Source organism: Strix aluco, chromosome 1 (assembly GCF_031877795.1).
Source record: "Strix aluco isolate bStrAlu1 chromosome 1, bStrAlu1.hap1, whole genome shotgun sequence".
Lineage (NCBI taxonomy): Eukaryota > Metazoa > Chordata > Aves > Strigiformes > Strigidae > Strix > Strix aluco.
The window spans coordinates 110,854,955-110,873,216 of record NC_133931.1 but is presented as its reverse complement, the minus strand read 5'-3'; the positions used below and the strand labels follow the sequence as shown (position 1 = coordinate 110,873,216).

Below are 18,262 nucleotides of genomic sequence, written 5' to 3'. Positions count from 1 at the left end.
ATCAGTGACAGAACTCACTGAGATCAAACTGCAAGTTCATTTCTATACAGAAATATTTAGGAAGGGCTCTCCACTAAAAATGTGAAATCACTCTGCACATTCAGTTCACATGTCTTCAGGGTAAACAGATTTCAACACTCAGTACTGTAATTGCAGTGAAGATTTAGTAGAAATGAAAGTTGTCCATTTCATCATCTTTCCTAGTGCTGAATGCACTCCTATATTATTTTTTTTTTTTAGGATTTGGCCAAATCTGACGTTGTTCCATTTATGTTATCCCTTTAACCTACTAAAGATCCCCAGCTGTGACTGTTTATCACTAATAATTAACTCTGTAAAGTAAATAATATTATAGCTACCGTTATGTAGGAGGATACCCTCAGCGGGAGGCTAGTTACTAGTTATAAAATGTAAAATATAGTTGTTCTGTATTCCAAGTCAAAAGACTCCTGCTTACAACCACTGGGTGAGTCATATTCTGATGATACATTGGGATGAAGAAAAAAAAATCCTTTCAAGGTAGAGTTCTTATCTGATGGGATACTCTGAGCTGTTTTAAAATGAAATTAGAGCCAGATTCAACCTCATCATACAGTATTAAAAATACATATAGAATATATAAACATGCTCCATCACTTTCATATCTCCTCCAGGATAGTTGTCTCTCTAATTCCTTGAGGGCCCTGCAGATTACAGACAGAGCACGGAACTGACACTAGTAAGGACACAGTGGAGAACATAAAATGTCGATACGGAGTGCATTTTCAATGCCAGGTTAGGGGATTTAGTTACTGTGTTCTAAACAAACTGTAACCTCTGAGTTGTCACCACCTTCATTTATGCATGCTACACTCTGACATGATTATAGCATTTGATATTTCAAAAGCCTTTTAAGACAGAGCAAATTTTATTACATTCCTTCCAGGTACAGAAGGAAAAAACTTGAATCCAGTATGTTATTGATTAATTGTAATTTAGTAGGAAATAACCACTTCTCAATTTTTAGTCATGAATAAAATTTTATTAGCAAGCGGTGAGTGAGCAAAACAGCGCTGGGTGTGCCGGGAGTCTCTGCTCTACTAAGACACACACCTTACAGGACAGAACTGAGTCCCTTTATAGTGTAGGCTTCATCCATATTCATGATGGGCGTACCCTGAGGGGTCTGCAAAGGTGTAAACAAGTTTCGCGGGCTTTTCTCCTTTTTTTGGCGGGCTTTTCTCAGGTTTCCGTCACAGAAGGGGGGATGACTCAGCACAAGTGTTTTTGTAGTGGCTTGAAGATGGGGGCCATTTTAGCTCCCTTCTAACAACTGATTTTAACAATAGAAACTATATACATATATCTTATTTCTTATTTACATAAGAGAATTACAAAACTGTTCGGCCACAACATCCTGACTACAACTTCTTTTTCCCCTTGAGATTTGAATAACAAATACCATATATGTTTTATTACACAGTATTCAAGGTGATTCAAGGCATCCCCTTCCTTACTAGTTTGTTTGGTGCTGGAACAGAGGTTCCTTATAATAAATGGTAGAAACTACAATTCCTGCACAGCTCTGGTCTGAGCTTTTGGAGGAGAGGAGGACTTAGTATCAGAACCAGGCCCAGAGCTCTTCACTGGGACTGACCATGTTCTCTAAGCACCTAACAGACTCCTAGACTGCCACCCCCCAGTCAGCCTTTTCACCATGCAGTTAGCATTTTTAAATAAAGAAGGGATCCAAGATGGCATCCTAATCTCAGCCTCACTGATTCTAGTGTCCTCAGCTGTTGTAAACTACTGGTATCAGTTATCACACTCTAGCAGAATACAAGTAGGAGTTTAATTTACAGTTTAACCAGCAGATGAAACCTTTTTTTCTGATAACTTCTGTCTTTTTCCACTTCATGAACCAGACTAAATTAAAGCAAAAATAAGCAGTAAGTGTTTTAAATTAATTTTGCACAAACAGATTGCAACAGAATAAGCATATCTATGACATACATTTGGAAAAATTCAAAATTGTTCATTGACAGCTCATCAGGAGAAGAGCTGTTAACTACTTGAGCTGTATAGAACTGTAATTGTAGTAAGGAGCACTAGCAAATGGTGGGAAAATTACCATTTGTAGTTTACTCTTGCATTCAAAATGGGTTTGCCTTGATTTGCATTTAGATGGGAATTCCTTCTTGTTGCTCTTCAATCCATTAGGTTTTATAAGGTAAGTAGCTTTTGTTTTTCTTCTGAAGTACTTGGAAGGGCATTCAGTTTTACTGCTGAACTATGAGCTGAGCAGGTGGCACCCCTAGCATATTGGTATTAAGCCTTTGTTGATCAGAATGAAAGGAGGAGTAGACAAGTCAGGAAAAGCTTTAAGAAAGGCAGCCTTGAAGTTACCTGGAAATGCCTATTTCTAAATAAAAGCACAGGTAACATTTTTGTTGCAATGCTTGAGTAAGTCATTTCCACACAGACTTATGATCTGCAGCAGCATTTCTTTTTTTTAGGTTGTTCTTCTATTCTTAACCAGTCACCAAAGACTAATATGTAATCTTTATTATGACTCAATATTTGCCTTTGAATTTTTCTAATTTAGAATTAAGGCTACTTGTTTCGCGGGGGGCAAAGCAAATTTACATTTGTATAGATTGTTAGTAAACTGGCTTTTGTACAGAACATACCTATAAAGACTTCTAATTGAATTATCATACTAAGACTAAATACGTTTTTCTAAAGATCGGACAAAAATAGAGACAAAAGAAAATAAGTCTGGAAAGAACACTAAAAAATCATTTTTCCCCACAGCACAATCAACTATATGTAAATAATTCCCAATAAATGTTTTTAACCATGCTAAAAACCTTCCATGACAGAGATTTTACAGGGTTTTTCAGCAAAGTGAGCTGGTGCTTCACTGTTACGTTCAGAAAGTTCTCCCAAAGTCCAACTTAAGACTTTCTTGCTAAAGGCCAAGTAGATAACTTCTTATCCCATAACCAGTGGACCTAGAAGATAGTTTATCACTTCCCTTCTTGCAAAAACACATTCTGTTTGGAGGCTGTTATTATATTTTGCTTCAGTCCTCTTTTTTTTTTTTTTTTTTTTTTTTTTTCCTAGACTAAGAAACTGGGAGGTTTTCAAGTCCTTCTTTACAGGTCATGTTTTCTGAACTCCGAGATCATTGTTGTTGCTTTTCTTTGGACTCTCTTGGCTCATTCTTGTGTTCAGTGCCCAAAACTGAATGCAGTATTCTAGCTGGCATCTAACCATGGAATGTGTAGAACAGATTTCTTTGTGTCTTACCTATAACACATTTGTAGATAGTGTGATTTTTTTTTTCCAAGAATCTGACATTGTTGTCTGACATTTAGTTTCATTCTCAGGTCTTTTCCTTGTATGACTGCTGCAAGCCAATCCTTTCCCATTTTATTTTTGCATCTGATTATTGTGTAATGTGCTCTACTTACCCATATCAAAGTGCATCCCGTTTTTCAAAGCACTGCAGCAATTCTCAAGATTATTTTAAGTTCTAAGGCTATCCCTAAAAGAGCAGCATCTTTTACTGTTGAGTCATTTGAAAATGCAATCAGGTTATTCATTACTCCTTCATCAAGTCATCAGTGAAAACACTGAGTGATATTAGATAGAACACAGACCTCTGTGGAACCCTCTCTTAAACCCTTCCAATTAGATAAAGAAATCTGACTCCCTTCCTTGTGAATATTGTTGTGACCTTTAGCAGTCGTTTCATCTAGACTATCTGGCTTGCTTGCATGAGTGTCATGCAAGTTAGTGTCAAAAGTTCTGTTAACTTGCGCGGCATCTGCTTACCACAAGACTTCTAGCCTGTTATTAAAGTCACTCAGATTGGCTTGGCATTGTTTATACACGTTGACTGTTACTGATAATCCTTCTTCCCTCTAACTACTTAAAATGGGTGTATTTATTCTCTTACCCATCTTGGAATCAAAGTTACAGAGTAGTTTATAGTTTCTTGGCTTCCTCCCCCCCCACCTTCCATTACAGATAGCTATGCTAAGCAAGATGAACCTGACGAAGTGGAGATGTAGAGATCTAGTCAGTACAGTGACTGCAAATCATTTTATCCTAAGTAGTTGTCTAAAATAAGCCATGTGAACAATGTCCACTGGTTGTGGACCAGTCTCCACTGGTTGCAGAAGTAGCAGCCTAGGGTAACTTCTTCAATATGGAAAGCTACACAGTAGGTGTCACAGAATCACAGAATCATCTAGGTTGGAAAGGACCTTGAAGATCATCCAGTCCAACCATTAACCTAACACTGACAGTTTCCAACTACACCATATCCCTCAGTGCTGTGTCGTTCAAAGCATTTTGATACAGCTGGTCTGATAACTGCTACTGACAGATCCCTATCCCAATGGATGCGTTCCTGCCAATTCAGGGATGCAAGATGGCAGGAAACGACATAAAAAATAATTTTCTGCTGATGTTAATTGCTGTTCACATCCCTGAACTGTCCCTACATTTTCAATACTTAGTGTGTTCTTATGAAAATAATGGGATTCCTTCAATAGGACATAGGACTAAAAGGACTCCTAGATTATCAGATAGCTTTTAACATATTCATTATAAGTGCATATATAATTTACAGGACTGATTTTACTTCTACAGCATATTGTCACTCCCTTTACCCTAGAAAGCTAAAGAAAACAGGCAAAGTAAGCAGTTACCTATTAAAATTTACATTCTAGCCTTCCCAGAAGTCCTGAAACCTCTTTTGTTTACATCCACCTTTTTATGACTTTTGCTGTTGTATCAACCTTGACTTGTTTTACTTTTACTCTACAAAGATTGCTAGCATTGCTGTATTAAGCTTCTGCATTAGCATTTTATTGTCGGTCCGTGGTTTTTGTCATAAGTAATGCCCCTGTAAAAACCGAAAATTGAAACCTGGCAAAGAAGAAAGATATTCAGGCAGTTTTGGTTTTGCATATATTTCTCTTCTAAACTTCTATATATAAAATTTGTTTTGCTTAGTAGTATTTAGTAGACAAAGTAGATACTGTCTTGTTGCATTGGGTATCTCAAACAGTTAAAATGGGTTACCTGACACACTCTGATAGCAAACATTTAAACCATAATCTAGACAAATCCCTTCGTTATAGTTACGAGAAACCTCCTGTGGCAGTAGAACAAATAGTCACAATAAACAGATATTGAAATGTTACAATATATAATATCATCTTGGTGGGAATTATAGGTCCTTTGAAAGACAGATCTTTTCCCTATCTTCAACCAGTAATCCTTTGGTAAAATGGCAGGCAGAGTTTGTACAGAGAGGTAATACCTAAGACTGTTAAAAATATCTGCTAATTTATCTAACCCTGTAGTAGTTCACAATGAACAAGATGGTGTTTTCACCATTGATTTAAGCTGATTTAAGAATGGGTTGTTTTCAGAAGGTGTGGTTCCGCTGTCGCTCCTGCCCTTGGCACTCCTTGTGCCAGAGCTAGCTGAAACAACTGCACAGTGAGTTGGATTTGGAACTGATCTGGATAAAAACCAATCTTTGCTTTTATTCCCTTTGGTTTTCAGCTGCATCAGTTTCCTGTTCTGACTCACTGTGTTGCCTACAAGCCAAAAGAAGCTAGAATGCAAAGCGAGGAGCAAAATGAACACCATGATCAGCAGTTTATTCCAAAATTGGTTTAAACAAATTGTGAGATTGCACGCAGAGTGAGATGGAGTTTCAGCCTTTAGTTCTCTATTTCCTTTGGGGTTTTTTGAGCAGTGTGGATGTTACAACATAGCTATAAGGTTTCCATTACAAAGCTCTGTTATATATTAAATTACTGCCTTTATATTGAGTTTTCCATAGTACTCTTGGTGTGGAGGTAGATTGTGCCACTGTAAAACCCTGATCTTGCAGTAAGCTCTGAGTTCACAGCACAGCATAGCTCATTGCATGAAATAGGCTTAATTGACTTCTTACAAACATATCCATGTCCGGTAGCAGGTGAAATGCAATGCGCACCTTTGAAGACTCAGTGTCACTTCCAGCTACAAACAACCTTGGAGTTGTATTTCCTCATGGCTGGTGTTTACTAGATAATTATGGAGAGAAAATACTTGGTTTTTTTTAAAAAAGAAACAAAATCATGACGGTTATTTCCGATCAGATATGCCATCTTATTCTTCTTTTGATTAGCAAAAGAGGTTAAAAACTCTTATCAGTGTCAAGGTACATCATAAGAAAGATGAATTATTTAGAGCTTTTAGAGATAGCTCCCAGAGATAATTAAAAGCTTCCAAAACATTTTAATTAGTAGACTGAAAATATTATAAATTAATATGAACTGCTTTGGTATCTTCTGTGGCTGGTCAGTTGGAGTATTTACTGAAATCCTGGAAGTCTTTTAAAAATTCAACTAGGAATTAAATATTTTAGGATTTTCTTTCCAAAGGATCTTTACAGTAAAGAAGAAATGGATATTGGTGACTTCCTAGTCTATCCTTAAAAATGTGCCTAGAAAGAGGCAGCTTGAGAAAAAGCAGCTGTCACCAGTGGTTAGCTGCCTTGCTTGAAATGTCTCTGGACTTGAGAAATGACAAACTTTCTGTTTTCCCGTAATTTTTGTCTCTCTCCGCCCATCATAGCTTTAATTCTAATTACTTTGCATACTTTCCCACATTATATGCACATTACTGTGCTATCCTACATCTATTCAACCTTCCCTCCTTGAAGGACCTACTGAACTTTTGAAGCTTAAGCCTCTCCTTAGGGACTGGTAGATTTTAAATGTTCTCTAATGGCTTCCGTGACTCCTTTGGAGCACCATGCATGCATGTCTGCCCACAAGATCTGTTGCCAATGCCAAAGAAATAATCTGTTTATCCACCTCCTATCGCATCCATGTGAGCTGGTCCTCCCAGGTTTCCTAAACAGTCAGTGGGGGACCTATTCATTGTCGTTAAGAAAGCCTAGCTATAGCTTACCACATCTGTCTAAATAAATCTAAATGATGAATCTATTTCAAATATTTCCATATTTCCATTGATTCTGCTGTAGCCTGGTTTACAAGATCAGATGCTGGCTTGTAAAACTGGGTGCAATAAATCCCATTCTTGATAAGCGGAAGCCTCTCACGGAGCAAACTCCATCCTTCAGCCACTGTTAACAGCAAGTGGTTTGGGCGGTCAGCATTATGTGCTCAGGTACTTGAGGGCAAGCTGAGGGCGTTAGGCCACCCCACACCCAGTGCGGTTGAGAACAGCTCCAAAACTGTCGCTGCTGTCTGTAGCGACAGCAATGGCAATCACATTTTTTTTTGTTTGGTTTTTCAAGAGTGATTTTTAAAGTAGGATCATCTCGTCTGATCTGCTGCACAATGTAAACTAGAATTTCACTCACTAATCCCTGGGTCAAGTCCCCCCTAACTTCTGGCTGAGCCGAAGCACGTTACAAGGGCGCTCAGCCGCAAGGCCGCCTCCCTCCTCCTCCTCAGGAGACTGCTCCGAGGGGTAGCGACCGGCTTCGATAGAGGCGCGCCACTTACATGGAGGACGCCGACATTCGGGCTAATCTTGAATTGTAACTTCTCGAACGTTTTAAATGGAAACGAGCGCGTCTGTTGCCAGAGCGGGCAGCCCGGGATGGCGGCTCGGCCCACTGCGGGAGCTCCCCCTGTCACACACGGGGGAAACCCCCTCAACACCCCCCCCACCCCCCCCCGGAGGACAGTGGAATTGTCGGCTTCCCCACCGCTGCCTTGCAGGTGAACGCGCGGGACCATACCAACCCCGTCTCTCGGGGGGAGCGCAGGGCTTTCCTCTCTTCCGCCTCCTCTAGCACCGCTCTAGTCCAAAGCAGCCAGCCGAAGAGCTGAGCTTGCCGAGTGCCCTGCGAGAGGCGGTTGGCCTGGCAGAGCTCTTGGGGCAGTAAATTTCTCCCTCCTCCCCCCCCTTTTGCGCGTGGAAGTGGTAGTTACCTTCCCCTCCCGCCGCTGACCAACGGGCTTGACTGCAGCAAAATGGAACGTACCAATCCCTTCTCCGGAGGGGGGGGACGGGGGAGAGGCGGCGGCGAGGTGTGGCGGGAAGCGTTATCCTGCGAAAGAGTGTCCGGCCTCTCTGCGCGGCTACCGGCCGCCGACGGCCGCTCCCTGCCTGCGGGGGAGAGGCGGCGGCTGCAGGAGGCCCAGCGGCGGGCGGCCCGGCAGCCGTAGGGTTAATGGGCTGGGCGCAGCCGCCGCGAAGGGGGGGAGGAAGGGCGAGTCCCGGTTCCTCCCCCCCGGGTGCGTGCGGTGTGTGTGTAAGAGGCAACGCACACCGAGCCGTGCGTGCGTGGGAGGCCGAGGGGCAGCCGCCGCCGCCCGGCCTCAGCGCCGTCCCGCCTCCCCTCCCCTCCCCTCCGCGCTCGGCGGGAACCGCGCCCGCCGCCCCCTCAGCGCCGCCACTCCCCGCCGCTGCGCCGGGCTGGTCCGATGCCGCCGCGGGGCCGGTGAGTCCGCGCCTGGATGCTCATCTCCTTCTCCTCTCTTCCCTCCCGCAGGCGGCGGCGGCGGCGGCAGCGGCGGCTCCGGCTCCCTCTCAGCTCCCGGCCGCCTCCGAAGGGATGCTGGAGAAACTAGAGCTCGAAGATGAAGGTAAAAATTCAAGGAAAGGGGGGGCCTGGGGGCGGGCCGGTGGACACCCACACGCCCCGCGGCGTCTGGGCAGAGGGAAGGGACCGGGGTATCCCTGACGAGGAGCCCGCCCTGGGGAGGAGGTTGCGCCGTGCCCGGGTCGGCCGCGGTGCCGCCGCCGGCCGTGTCCTTGCAGGGCGGGTCGCAGCCTTCCCCCCTCTCCCCGGCGCCGGCCCGGTGGCTCGGCGGTGCTTTTGTCCCGGAGGCTGCAGCCCGACTCGGACGCCGCCCCCCGGGCCGCGGCAGCTCCGGCGGTGCGCGCCTTCCATCTGCGGTTCGGTCAGCCGGGGGGGTCCCTGGCACTGAGGGGGAGGCAGCCCTTCACGGCATCCCCTCCTCCCCCTCCTCCTCCCTTTGGAACGATCGTTCTCCTCGAATACGTTTGCGATACCAAATATAGACTTTGAGAGCGAGGTGCGAGCAATGGTGGAAAGCGTTTTCAACTGAAGCTTCTGCTCCTTATGGTTAGGCATACCTCTCTCGAAGGCGAACAGCTGTAAACTTAAATCTTCCTTATGTGGCTGCTCTCTTAACGTTGTTCTTCACTGTCCTATTAAGAGCTGCGGTTTTAACAGAGTGGGCTGTTCTTCGTAGGGGATCTCCTGGCAAGTTTTTCTATCTTGCAAGCACTGAGCTGTGCTGTGCGGAAGCCTGGATGTTTTTTCTCGAACTTGCACAAAACATTCACTTGCCTCTGAAAGATCCGTATTGAATATCTTGAGCTTTCATTTTCAGAAAGGATTAGATTAGTGGATGCAAATGTGGACACAGAGCTTATCTCTATGCTCAGTATTGTAAAGTGGCTAAGACTTCATGGGATGTGTTTTTCTGTAGTTGGTAACTGCTATTGTAAAATATAGGACAAATATTTAAGGAAAACTTTGAAAATAGTAGGCTGAGTCATTCTGTGAAAAGAAATATCAAAGCCGGTATGCTAATAAGCCAGCTTCTTGGTTACTAGCATGCTGTCTACAGTTGTGGGACTGGTCTGAAAAAGTAACACCTTTTATTTTAAGCTTTCTGTGTACGAGAAAAGGAAGCTGTTAACAGTTGGATTCTCTGAGCTTGTTTTTTGGGAGTCCAGACAGACTTTGAATTGCAATGAAATACTTGCACCTTTGTGAGTCTGGAACATGATTAAGTATGAATATTTGGTGCAAGGGATTTGTTGCTAACTTGTAGCTTTTTTACCTCAAGCTGTTTATTTTGAGGTAGGCCTTCATTTATGCTTATGGCGAGTTAGAAAGTTACTGACTTGTTTATTTCTTCTTACATAAAGCTTGTTACTTCTAGATAGGAGGTCCTAAAACCTGATGAATCACTAATAATTAAGTCATTTTAAAATCTATTTTGAACATCTTATAAATTTAGATGAATGCAAAGGATGTCTAGGTTAAAAAAAAACCCAAAAACCTCAGTTTTGAAGTGCCTTTGCAATTTTAACGGTGCAATTTTAACATTTGGAGACACTTGAGTAGGCTGAATATTTGGTCTTCTAAAACACTGCAATAAGATAACCTGAGTTCTCCAGAAAGTTTGGGAATTTAAACAGGTTTTTTTTTCCTGGATTTTAAGCTTCCCTTTCGATTCTTAATTCATTTAACTTTAAAATAAAACTTTTGTCTGTGGCTACTCAAGCTGGGTGGGTGAGACCAGTTCAGGTATCTGTCAAAAAGATAATGCCGAATAGCAAACCTGTGACCAGTTGAAAGTAGTATGTGAATTTTGAAAGGAAGTGGTCACCTCACTAGCCTTTCAGACTTGAAGAAAACCTAGCTTTATGCCTAATTTTAAAGCCAAGTGGAAAAGATGTAGAATGCTGTATTTGGAAGGTAAGATGTAAGTAAAGAGTGTGAATGTCAGACCAGAACTTACTGTCCAGAATGCTTCTATATGAAGAGGCCTATAAGAAGAAGAATCATAGAAAATTGAGATGCAGATGGAAATGTAGCAGCTTAGTTGAAGTACGTGTTTTATGACCTAAATTTTTGCACTAGTTGCTGCAGTTGTATTTGTGCTAATATTGGGAGTGGGGGAGTAAAATGACATCTAATGGTGTTCACTTTTTTGTTGGGTGGCAAGCAGTAAGTGCTCTGAAGTTGACAAACTTCTTTGAAACCTTGATAAGATTTCATTCAGTGGCTGTAGCCACACTGTAACTGATGATCTTTTGTCAAACTTAGTCTCTCCACTGACACCTAAAATTGTGAGTTAAATGAGAAATTTGAATCTTGTTTTGAAACTGCTTTCCTGACTGCCTCTACTTTTGAGTATTTGCCCTTGCTAGCTTTCCAGTTTCTGTATCCATCAACAGTTGCTAACTACCTTGTATATCAAATTATGCTGCAGTTTTCTTGAAACAGCTTAATAAAAAGAGCTGAAAAATGAGGCTCAGTGTGTGCACTGAATGCCATCCAATATGCTGAAATGGATTTTTGTTTGTCACTCGCCTCAAAGGTTGCACAGATGAGAATGTGAAAGCACAGAAGGCATTCATTTAATTTGGATTCTAATTAAGAGGGTTAAATTGAAAAAAATAGTACTAGAAAGATTTATAGTCTAAGTAGTACTGTAATGAAATATGCAGAGTCTAGCCTGATGATGTGATTTCTAAATAAAATGGTGCTGTCAACCGAAGGGCAATTTTTTTTCATTATATGCATTATATACAAAGAATGTATACGAACTATTTTGTACATAACTAACGTGAATGGTATTAGACATGGTGTCATTGTCACACAGAGAAGAGCTGGTCATCTTTCTGGTTTATGTCTTCATATATCTGGCTGCATTCTCTAGGATCAGTCCAGCTTACTGGTGGGTCGTTAGTTCTGTCTAGCATTGGCTTAATAATACAGCTTTTGTGATGTGTAAGAGCAAATCTTGGTGAGATGCTGTTAAACACCATCAACTGCATTACAGCTGAAATAGGACAGGCTGTAGGCTGATTATGTACACAGAGGGGGAGGACTGGATAGGCCAGTGGATATTTATTTTATTCAGGACTCCCTAAAGGACTTTTTTCCCCAACAACAATCAGAGCAGGAAAGTAAAGTCTCTCATGTAAGAAGTCCAGAGTGCCTTTTCAACTGAAGGATGCTCCATTTAAAAATAAACAGAAAACTGACTAGAGTAAAATATTCTGAACTTGGCCTGCTCGGTATCCCTTGGATGGGAATGACATACCTATGTCTCCTCAAAAAGTATGAAAGCTACCTGTTGATGGGTGTGGAGTTTCTCATTGTAGCCTGAAATAGATTAGTGCTGAGAAAGCTTGGTTTTACTTTTGATCAATGTCAAGAATAGTTCTGCATTCTATTTTATGGAGGATGTGATGAGCTTGGAAAAGAGCAAGGAGAAATTATTTTGACGATCTAATGTGAAAAAGTGCTTTAGTTAACGATTTACACTTACTAGCTTTAATTTGTTAAGATGGAATTCCAGAAATGGTTGTGTTCCAACAGCTACCTGTGCTGTGAGAGGAGGAACTGGAAGAGTAGCAAAATAGTAGCAAATGCATGCCTGTCAGTTGTATTGATTTAATTGGTATGGTTTTAGCATGTTATTTTGGAAACTAGTTTTATTGCAATGTGATCTCTCATCCACGTTAATCCCTTCCTTTTGCTCAGCTTGGGTAATAAAGTAGTAGCTACTAAAAGCAGAATTAACTACTTTCCCGTAGCATCTGCTAACTCGGGGAGTCTTTCTAAGGTATTTTCTGCAGATAGAGTTAATTGCAGGGTTCTCCTATATCTGTTCAATTTCTGGTCTAGAAAAAAAAAATTCTGCAAAGTGCATGCAGCAATTGTAGCATCAGCATCGTGGGACCGATGCGCTTGCTCTTCAATGCTCTACTTCTCTAGATTGTTGCACAAAGTGGCATTTAGACAGTTATTGGTAAACAGTTTGCATTAGAGTGGAATCTCTTCTAGTCATGCTCTGGCCTTCATCTCACTCTTCCTGTATCATCCATCTATTCTGTCACGTGCTCGTTTCTGGCTGTCTCCTGAACTAGACTTTCACCAGTAATTTCATCTCCCCTTAACTAATTGTGTCTGGAGTCATCTTGCTTTACAGATTTTCTAAATGCTTCTTATTAAAAGTAGTTTCTTATGGAGCTCTTCCTGTCTGCCAGCCTCCTGCTATGAATGGAATATCTGAATCAAGGTATGAAAACAGATGGCAGTTCGGGGCCAAAAATAGTTAAAAGAAACTTGTAATAAAATGCATGTTAATGTGCATACTAGATTTTCTTTCATTCTAAAGACTGAAGGATCAAGTGCTCAGGTTAGGAGATAGTAAAATTAAGGCATTCTTTTGCAACTGTAGTTAATTTCTAATAAACATTCATTATGTGATTGTTAAAGCTGATTCTCTCTGGAGTACAGAAACAGTATTTTGCCCACAAGATGTACTTTGAGATGTCAGGGTACGTGGTGATAGTGATAAGGGATGTTTTACATGAACTTTTACATAACAGATTAGAACCCTAAGTGGACATAGAAAAAAAATTATTAAGCAGAGAAGATAATTGGTATTTATAGACTTCGTTAAGGTCTTAAAGTTTGGGATTATTCCTGCTTTAGAGTTACTTTATGTGTGATGTAAGAGGCATAATAGCAAATTCTAAAAAAAACCTTGGTTTGGTGCCTTTTGTCCTGGCTATCTGCAGTAATACTGAACACTTGCATCTGAAAGTACAGACAATTGCTTATTCCACTGAATTTACTCAGTTTACGTTTTTTTGTCATTTTGCAACAAAGAATATCAGTGTGACAATGGGCTTTCCTGTGATGTACTTCCCGGAGTTGTTAAAGAATAACATATCTGGAATATTCAAATGTTCAGCTGTATTAGTTTATGTAAGAAACTATGATCAAGTGCCCCACTGTCCTAGGCAACCTCATGTCCTTTGTCTGCTGGTTTGCTATATAGTAACATGATAGATTTTTTTTTTTCCTTCTGGAAATTTCCATCTTCAGAGTTGAAAGATGTAAATTAGGTGTAAAATGATAGGTAGTTGAAAGTATGAAACTTCAACTGAGCAGTGCAAAAGAAGCTATTGGGAGTTTTCTTGTCTTAGATGAAGAATCTTCCCATAATACGCACATGCATATCTACCTTGTGCAAGTATTGTATGTGGTGGTTCTTGTCAGCCCAGTGCTCTCTATCCAAGCAGTCCTAACAGTTTCCCTGCTCTTACATAAGATACAACTCTCTTATTCTGAACCTGGTATTTAATCTTACAATGAGGAAAGCCCTACTCTGTCTTGGCTAGGAGGTAACCAGTTCATAGGTGCTAAAGCATGCAGTCTTTCTCAGGGAACAAAACCTTTTAAGATTTGCCAATCTGGGAAGTGATGTTTTTGTACAGCAAAAGATACAGCCGTGTTACACAAGACGTGCTCTAGAACTCTATGCTTTGGGTCTTGGGGGTGCAGGAGCTTCTTGATGAAAAAGCTTTCATATAATATTTATGTGGTCAAAACATTTATTTTTCCCTAACTTGTTCTTGGAAACAGTGAAATCATTCTGGCTGAAGCTTCCTAGGAAAAAACTGTGGAAAAATGTTTACCATGGCAATGGGTCCATGTAATTGCTTTGGCAAAGCTGCGAGCAACTGAAAACAGTTTTACAGGAAGTGTTGGAGCTGGCTGTGTCCAGGTAGTGTTGCACCTGCACAATTTGCAAACGTTATCTTCCAAGTAAAAGCCATTATTGGCCAGCACCTATCTGTGAGGACTATTAAAACAACCAGGTATTCTCCTATACTTGAAAGATGTTACTGGTTCAGGTGTATGTATACGCGTTAGAATCTGATGGCCAGTGTGAAGTACTGCTTTAAAATAGCCTTTACTAGCTGCTCTAGCTAGTACTATCGCTTTCACCTGCATCAGGTGAGGAACAATGTCAACTCTACTAATAACTTCCATGCAAAACTTCCTTGATCCAGAAGCTTTTTGGTTTGATAGTGGGCTATCACAGTTGGTAAACAACTGCTTGATGTAAGGTCGAAGGCTTTGGACAGTATCATCTCAGCTTCCGAAGAGTCCCAAGAATCCCCTGATTTAGAGGTATTGAGTTTACAGCATTGCGTGCTTGCGAAATGTTAGACATGGAAGATGTGACAATATCAGTGTGGCCTTATAGATGACTACAAGATGTTGTTACTTGCCTGTGACCGCTTTGCTGAGCATTACCAGGCTTGAGTAGAATGCCTATACAGTCCTTTCCTCAAGAAACCTAGGTGGTGGTCTGCAATGTTCTATCTGCTAGACCTCTCCAGTGCCCTGTGTATACAGGGAGGACAGTATAGATGAAACAATATTATTGTCTTGGTAATTTGATAACCTCAGCTGTTAAATCTGGCTGCCCTGGTCAAGTCAGTGCTCTTGGAAAACTTGGTGCCTTGGGGCATGACTGAGTACTAAACGAGGGTGACTCGGTTTAAACTGAAGTAATGCCAGTGTGACAAGAGTGATAGCAGAATATTTGCATAAATTGGCTCAATCTGGCTGTTGCTAAACAATCATAAGAAATGTTTCTGCTTACTAATCATCTGCAACAGAAGCGACTCCTTTAAGATAGGACTTTTTGTAATGTGTGCTGTGTTTTCAATAACAGGAGGGTGGATGATGATGGCTTTGTCTGTGGAGCCTTTATTTAAGCCAGGTCACTTACATCAGCACTGCTTTTGTTAGGAGCTTGCTCTTTGGGTAGCACTTAAGCTGTCTGCAGTTACTTTATTGATTAGAATATTTTGACTTCCAGAACTTACAACTATACTAGCATTGCATGGGCTTGGGGGGGGGAAGTAGGTAAGTCAGAAACATCTTCAGGAATGTAGCGTTTCCAATGTAAGTGCAGGAATTAATGGTACCGTTTTTCATAACAGTTCTTGCATCTTGAAAAAAAAGTATCTCTCCATACTGAGACTGTTTGCCTTTGGATGCATGTTGTGGTGGGCTTTACTGTGGCTCTTCTATGAGTAGAGAAGACTGACAAAAGGAAAATCTAGGAGTTTAGGGGGAAATCCTTCTGTGAAAGGATTGCACCAATGACTGGTCTAACATACAGCCAAAGCAGTTTAATACAAATACGAGCATAACTATATTAGAGCAAAGTTGAATTTGACTTTTAGGTGTCCAGCTTGGCATCTAGACAGAGCTTTGGAAAGCTTAAATAACCCTGTCCTTCTAAGAGTGAACTACATCTAAGAGGTTTTTGAATGTGATGTGGATATGTTCAAGGTAGCTTTCAAATACTGCTTGAATAAATTTAACTTGTTTTTAGATCCTTTGCTCCTCTGCTGAATTTTATATGGATTTTGCTGTTTTATGTGAACCAGTTTGGTAAATTTGCCAATTTTGACTGTGGCAGAAGTTAAATGGTGCTTCTGCATTTTGACTAAAAAGCAGTTTTCATATACTGTAGAACAGTGGTTTTATTTGTGATGTGATTTTTTTTGTTGTTGTTGTTTTGTTTTTACGGTGGTTTTTAAAGGGGTTTTTTTGACAGTATTTTTTTGCTTTGTGTACTGTGACTGAGCATTTAGTTCTGATACTGGGCATTTTAAGAAACAGAATAAAACTTTATTTTTTTCTATCATTCCCTTACACTGTGGTATTCTTTTCTGTTGCTTAGTTTGATTGAATTTCTACTGATGCAAAGACACAGAGGAAGAAGATATCTGAGGTGCTGGGGGAGGGAGCAAACTGGGATAGGCATAGAGAAGGGCCATTCATGAGACCAGGAATATAGAACTTGCATTAAAGGAGGAAACTAAAAGACTTTGCTCATTTAGCTTAGTAAAAGGAAAGCCAAGAAGGGATAACACTGTATGTATGAAAACATCCTGTAAGGGATGGGAAGGGGGTAAACACCAAGGAGGAAAATTAACTGAAGAACAATGTTGGCACAAGAACAAATGGATATAAACTCTTTCCTGTATAAGCTTTGAAATAGTATTCTAACTTCCAGCATTGTTACTGTAGGAGTGAGTTTGTAGGATAGACTTCTAATGCTCTGAATCACTTCAGGATGGGACAGGATCACTCAGTGAAAGGGATTGTGTGCTTGCCTTTAATAGAAGACTCGTGAGTGCCACAGTGCAGAAGGTGGATGCTTTGCTCTGCTTTGCTCTACACAAGCAGTTGCGTGTACCTCTCCTGCTATAGTCTTGCTTGAACTCCCAAGTGTTTTGGAGTCAGTTCCTTTTAAAAAAACAAACAAACAAACAAAACACACACACCCCCAAAAAACAAAGCAAAAAAACCCAACCAAACCCAAAAAACCAACAGTATTCTGTATGGACATCATATGATTTCAGAGGAAGATCAGCTTTGGATGAAGTTGCGGTTTATCTGTGGTATAGGGAATGGATCAATAGAACTTCTAAACTAGGTTCCAGAAAAATGAATCCAAATGTACTGTACTGAATGTGTGTTGGATCTCACCTACTTTAGTTAGGAAACTGCTAGTTATTTTTCTGTATAGCTTCAAGCTATGCCTGCCATTAGGCAAATCTCTTAAGTGGTATTATTGAAACAGAACTCTTCATAATCTCTTAAAGTGTGCATACAGATTAATAAATTCTAATAAGAAATGGCAATAATAGCTATTTAGAAAATGTTGGCATGCATGGGGGGGAAAGAGAAGAAATGTGTAAGGGGAGACTAGAGAGAAATGAAAATGTAAACACTGAATTATTAAAAAGCTTGAAGTTAAGATACTGTAAGTAGTAATTCAGGATTTGAGGCCAACAGTTTATTAGACCTGATAAAACTGTTTCTCCAGCAAGCATAGTCCAAAGTCCTTAAGACTTAAGCCTAAAAATTTATTTCTTCCTTAAAGCATTATATAAATGTTGCTAGATTGTTAGTCTTCGGTGGAAGGTCTCCTAAAGATTAAATGCTAGCCCTGTTCAGTAAGGCTATGACTGTGGCTTGTGATGCTGTGTACTCATTTTGAAAATGTTTGTCTTGTGAATAACACTTTGGTTAAGCTGCTTGTTTAAGTTTGATCTTAAACTAATTCCTAGAAGACTTAAATGGCTATCTCTTTTCTGAAGTGTGTGCAAGCTGTGTACGTAGTAGGACTTATGCTTGCTTTAAAGAAATAGCAAAAGTTCAAATTGTTTACCAATCTTCCAGTAACTAAGGATACAAGCTGGTTTATTCTTTCATTAATTGTTAATTAAAGCTTCCTTGAATTGAACTCTCCAGCGTATGGCTGCTGATACTAATATTCAGAGGCTTTTAGTACCATTTTTAGTTTCTTGTGCTTTGTGGCCTGTGTCTCGCAATCTTGAAGAGCATGCCTGCATTCCAGACAGGCGACATCTTAAATTAGATCTTTGTTTGGGATGCTTAGGGAAAAATCATAATGTTTGTTGTCAAGGGAAGATCTTGAACATGTTTTAGAAAATTCTTCAGGTCAACTTATTCTTTATTGTGGTGAAAATCTTAAAAGCATGGTTAGGTTACAAGCTGAAGTTGCTACCTTTATTCACAAAACCACGGTGATGTAGCTTTCCTCAAAGTACAAATCTTTAATTCTGACTAAAAGTAAAGTGATAGTGGGCTGTTTCAAAAGTATTCAGTTGGACT

At 40.7% G+C, this 18,262-nt stretch overlaps 1 protein-coding gene across 5 annotated transcripts in view; it reads left to right on the top strand.

Moving 5' to 3' along the window:
• Positions 1–18,262, top strand: part of PRKAG2 (protein kinase AMP-activated non-catalytic subunit gamma 2) — a 223,368-nt gene that overhangs the window by 161,514 nt on the left and 43,592 nt on the right. For 4 of the 5 annotated variants that reach the window (XM_074831161.1, XM_074831179.1, XM_074831189.1 and 1 more), the window contains one exon: positions 8,522–8,615. In XM_074831161.1, the coding sequence (XP_074687262.1) occupies positions 8,522–8,615 (94 nt within the window). The remainder of the gene's footprint in view (positions 1–8,521; positions 8,616–18,262) is intronic. The other variant, XM_074831170.1, reaches the window with a different exon arrangement.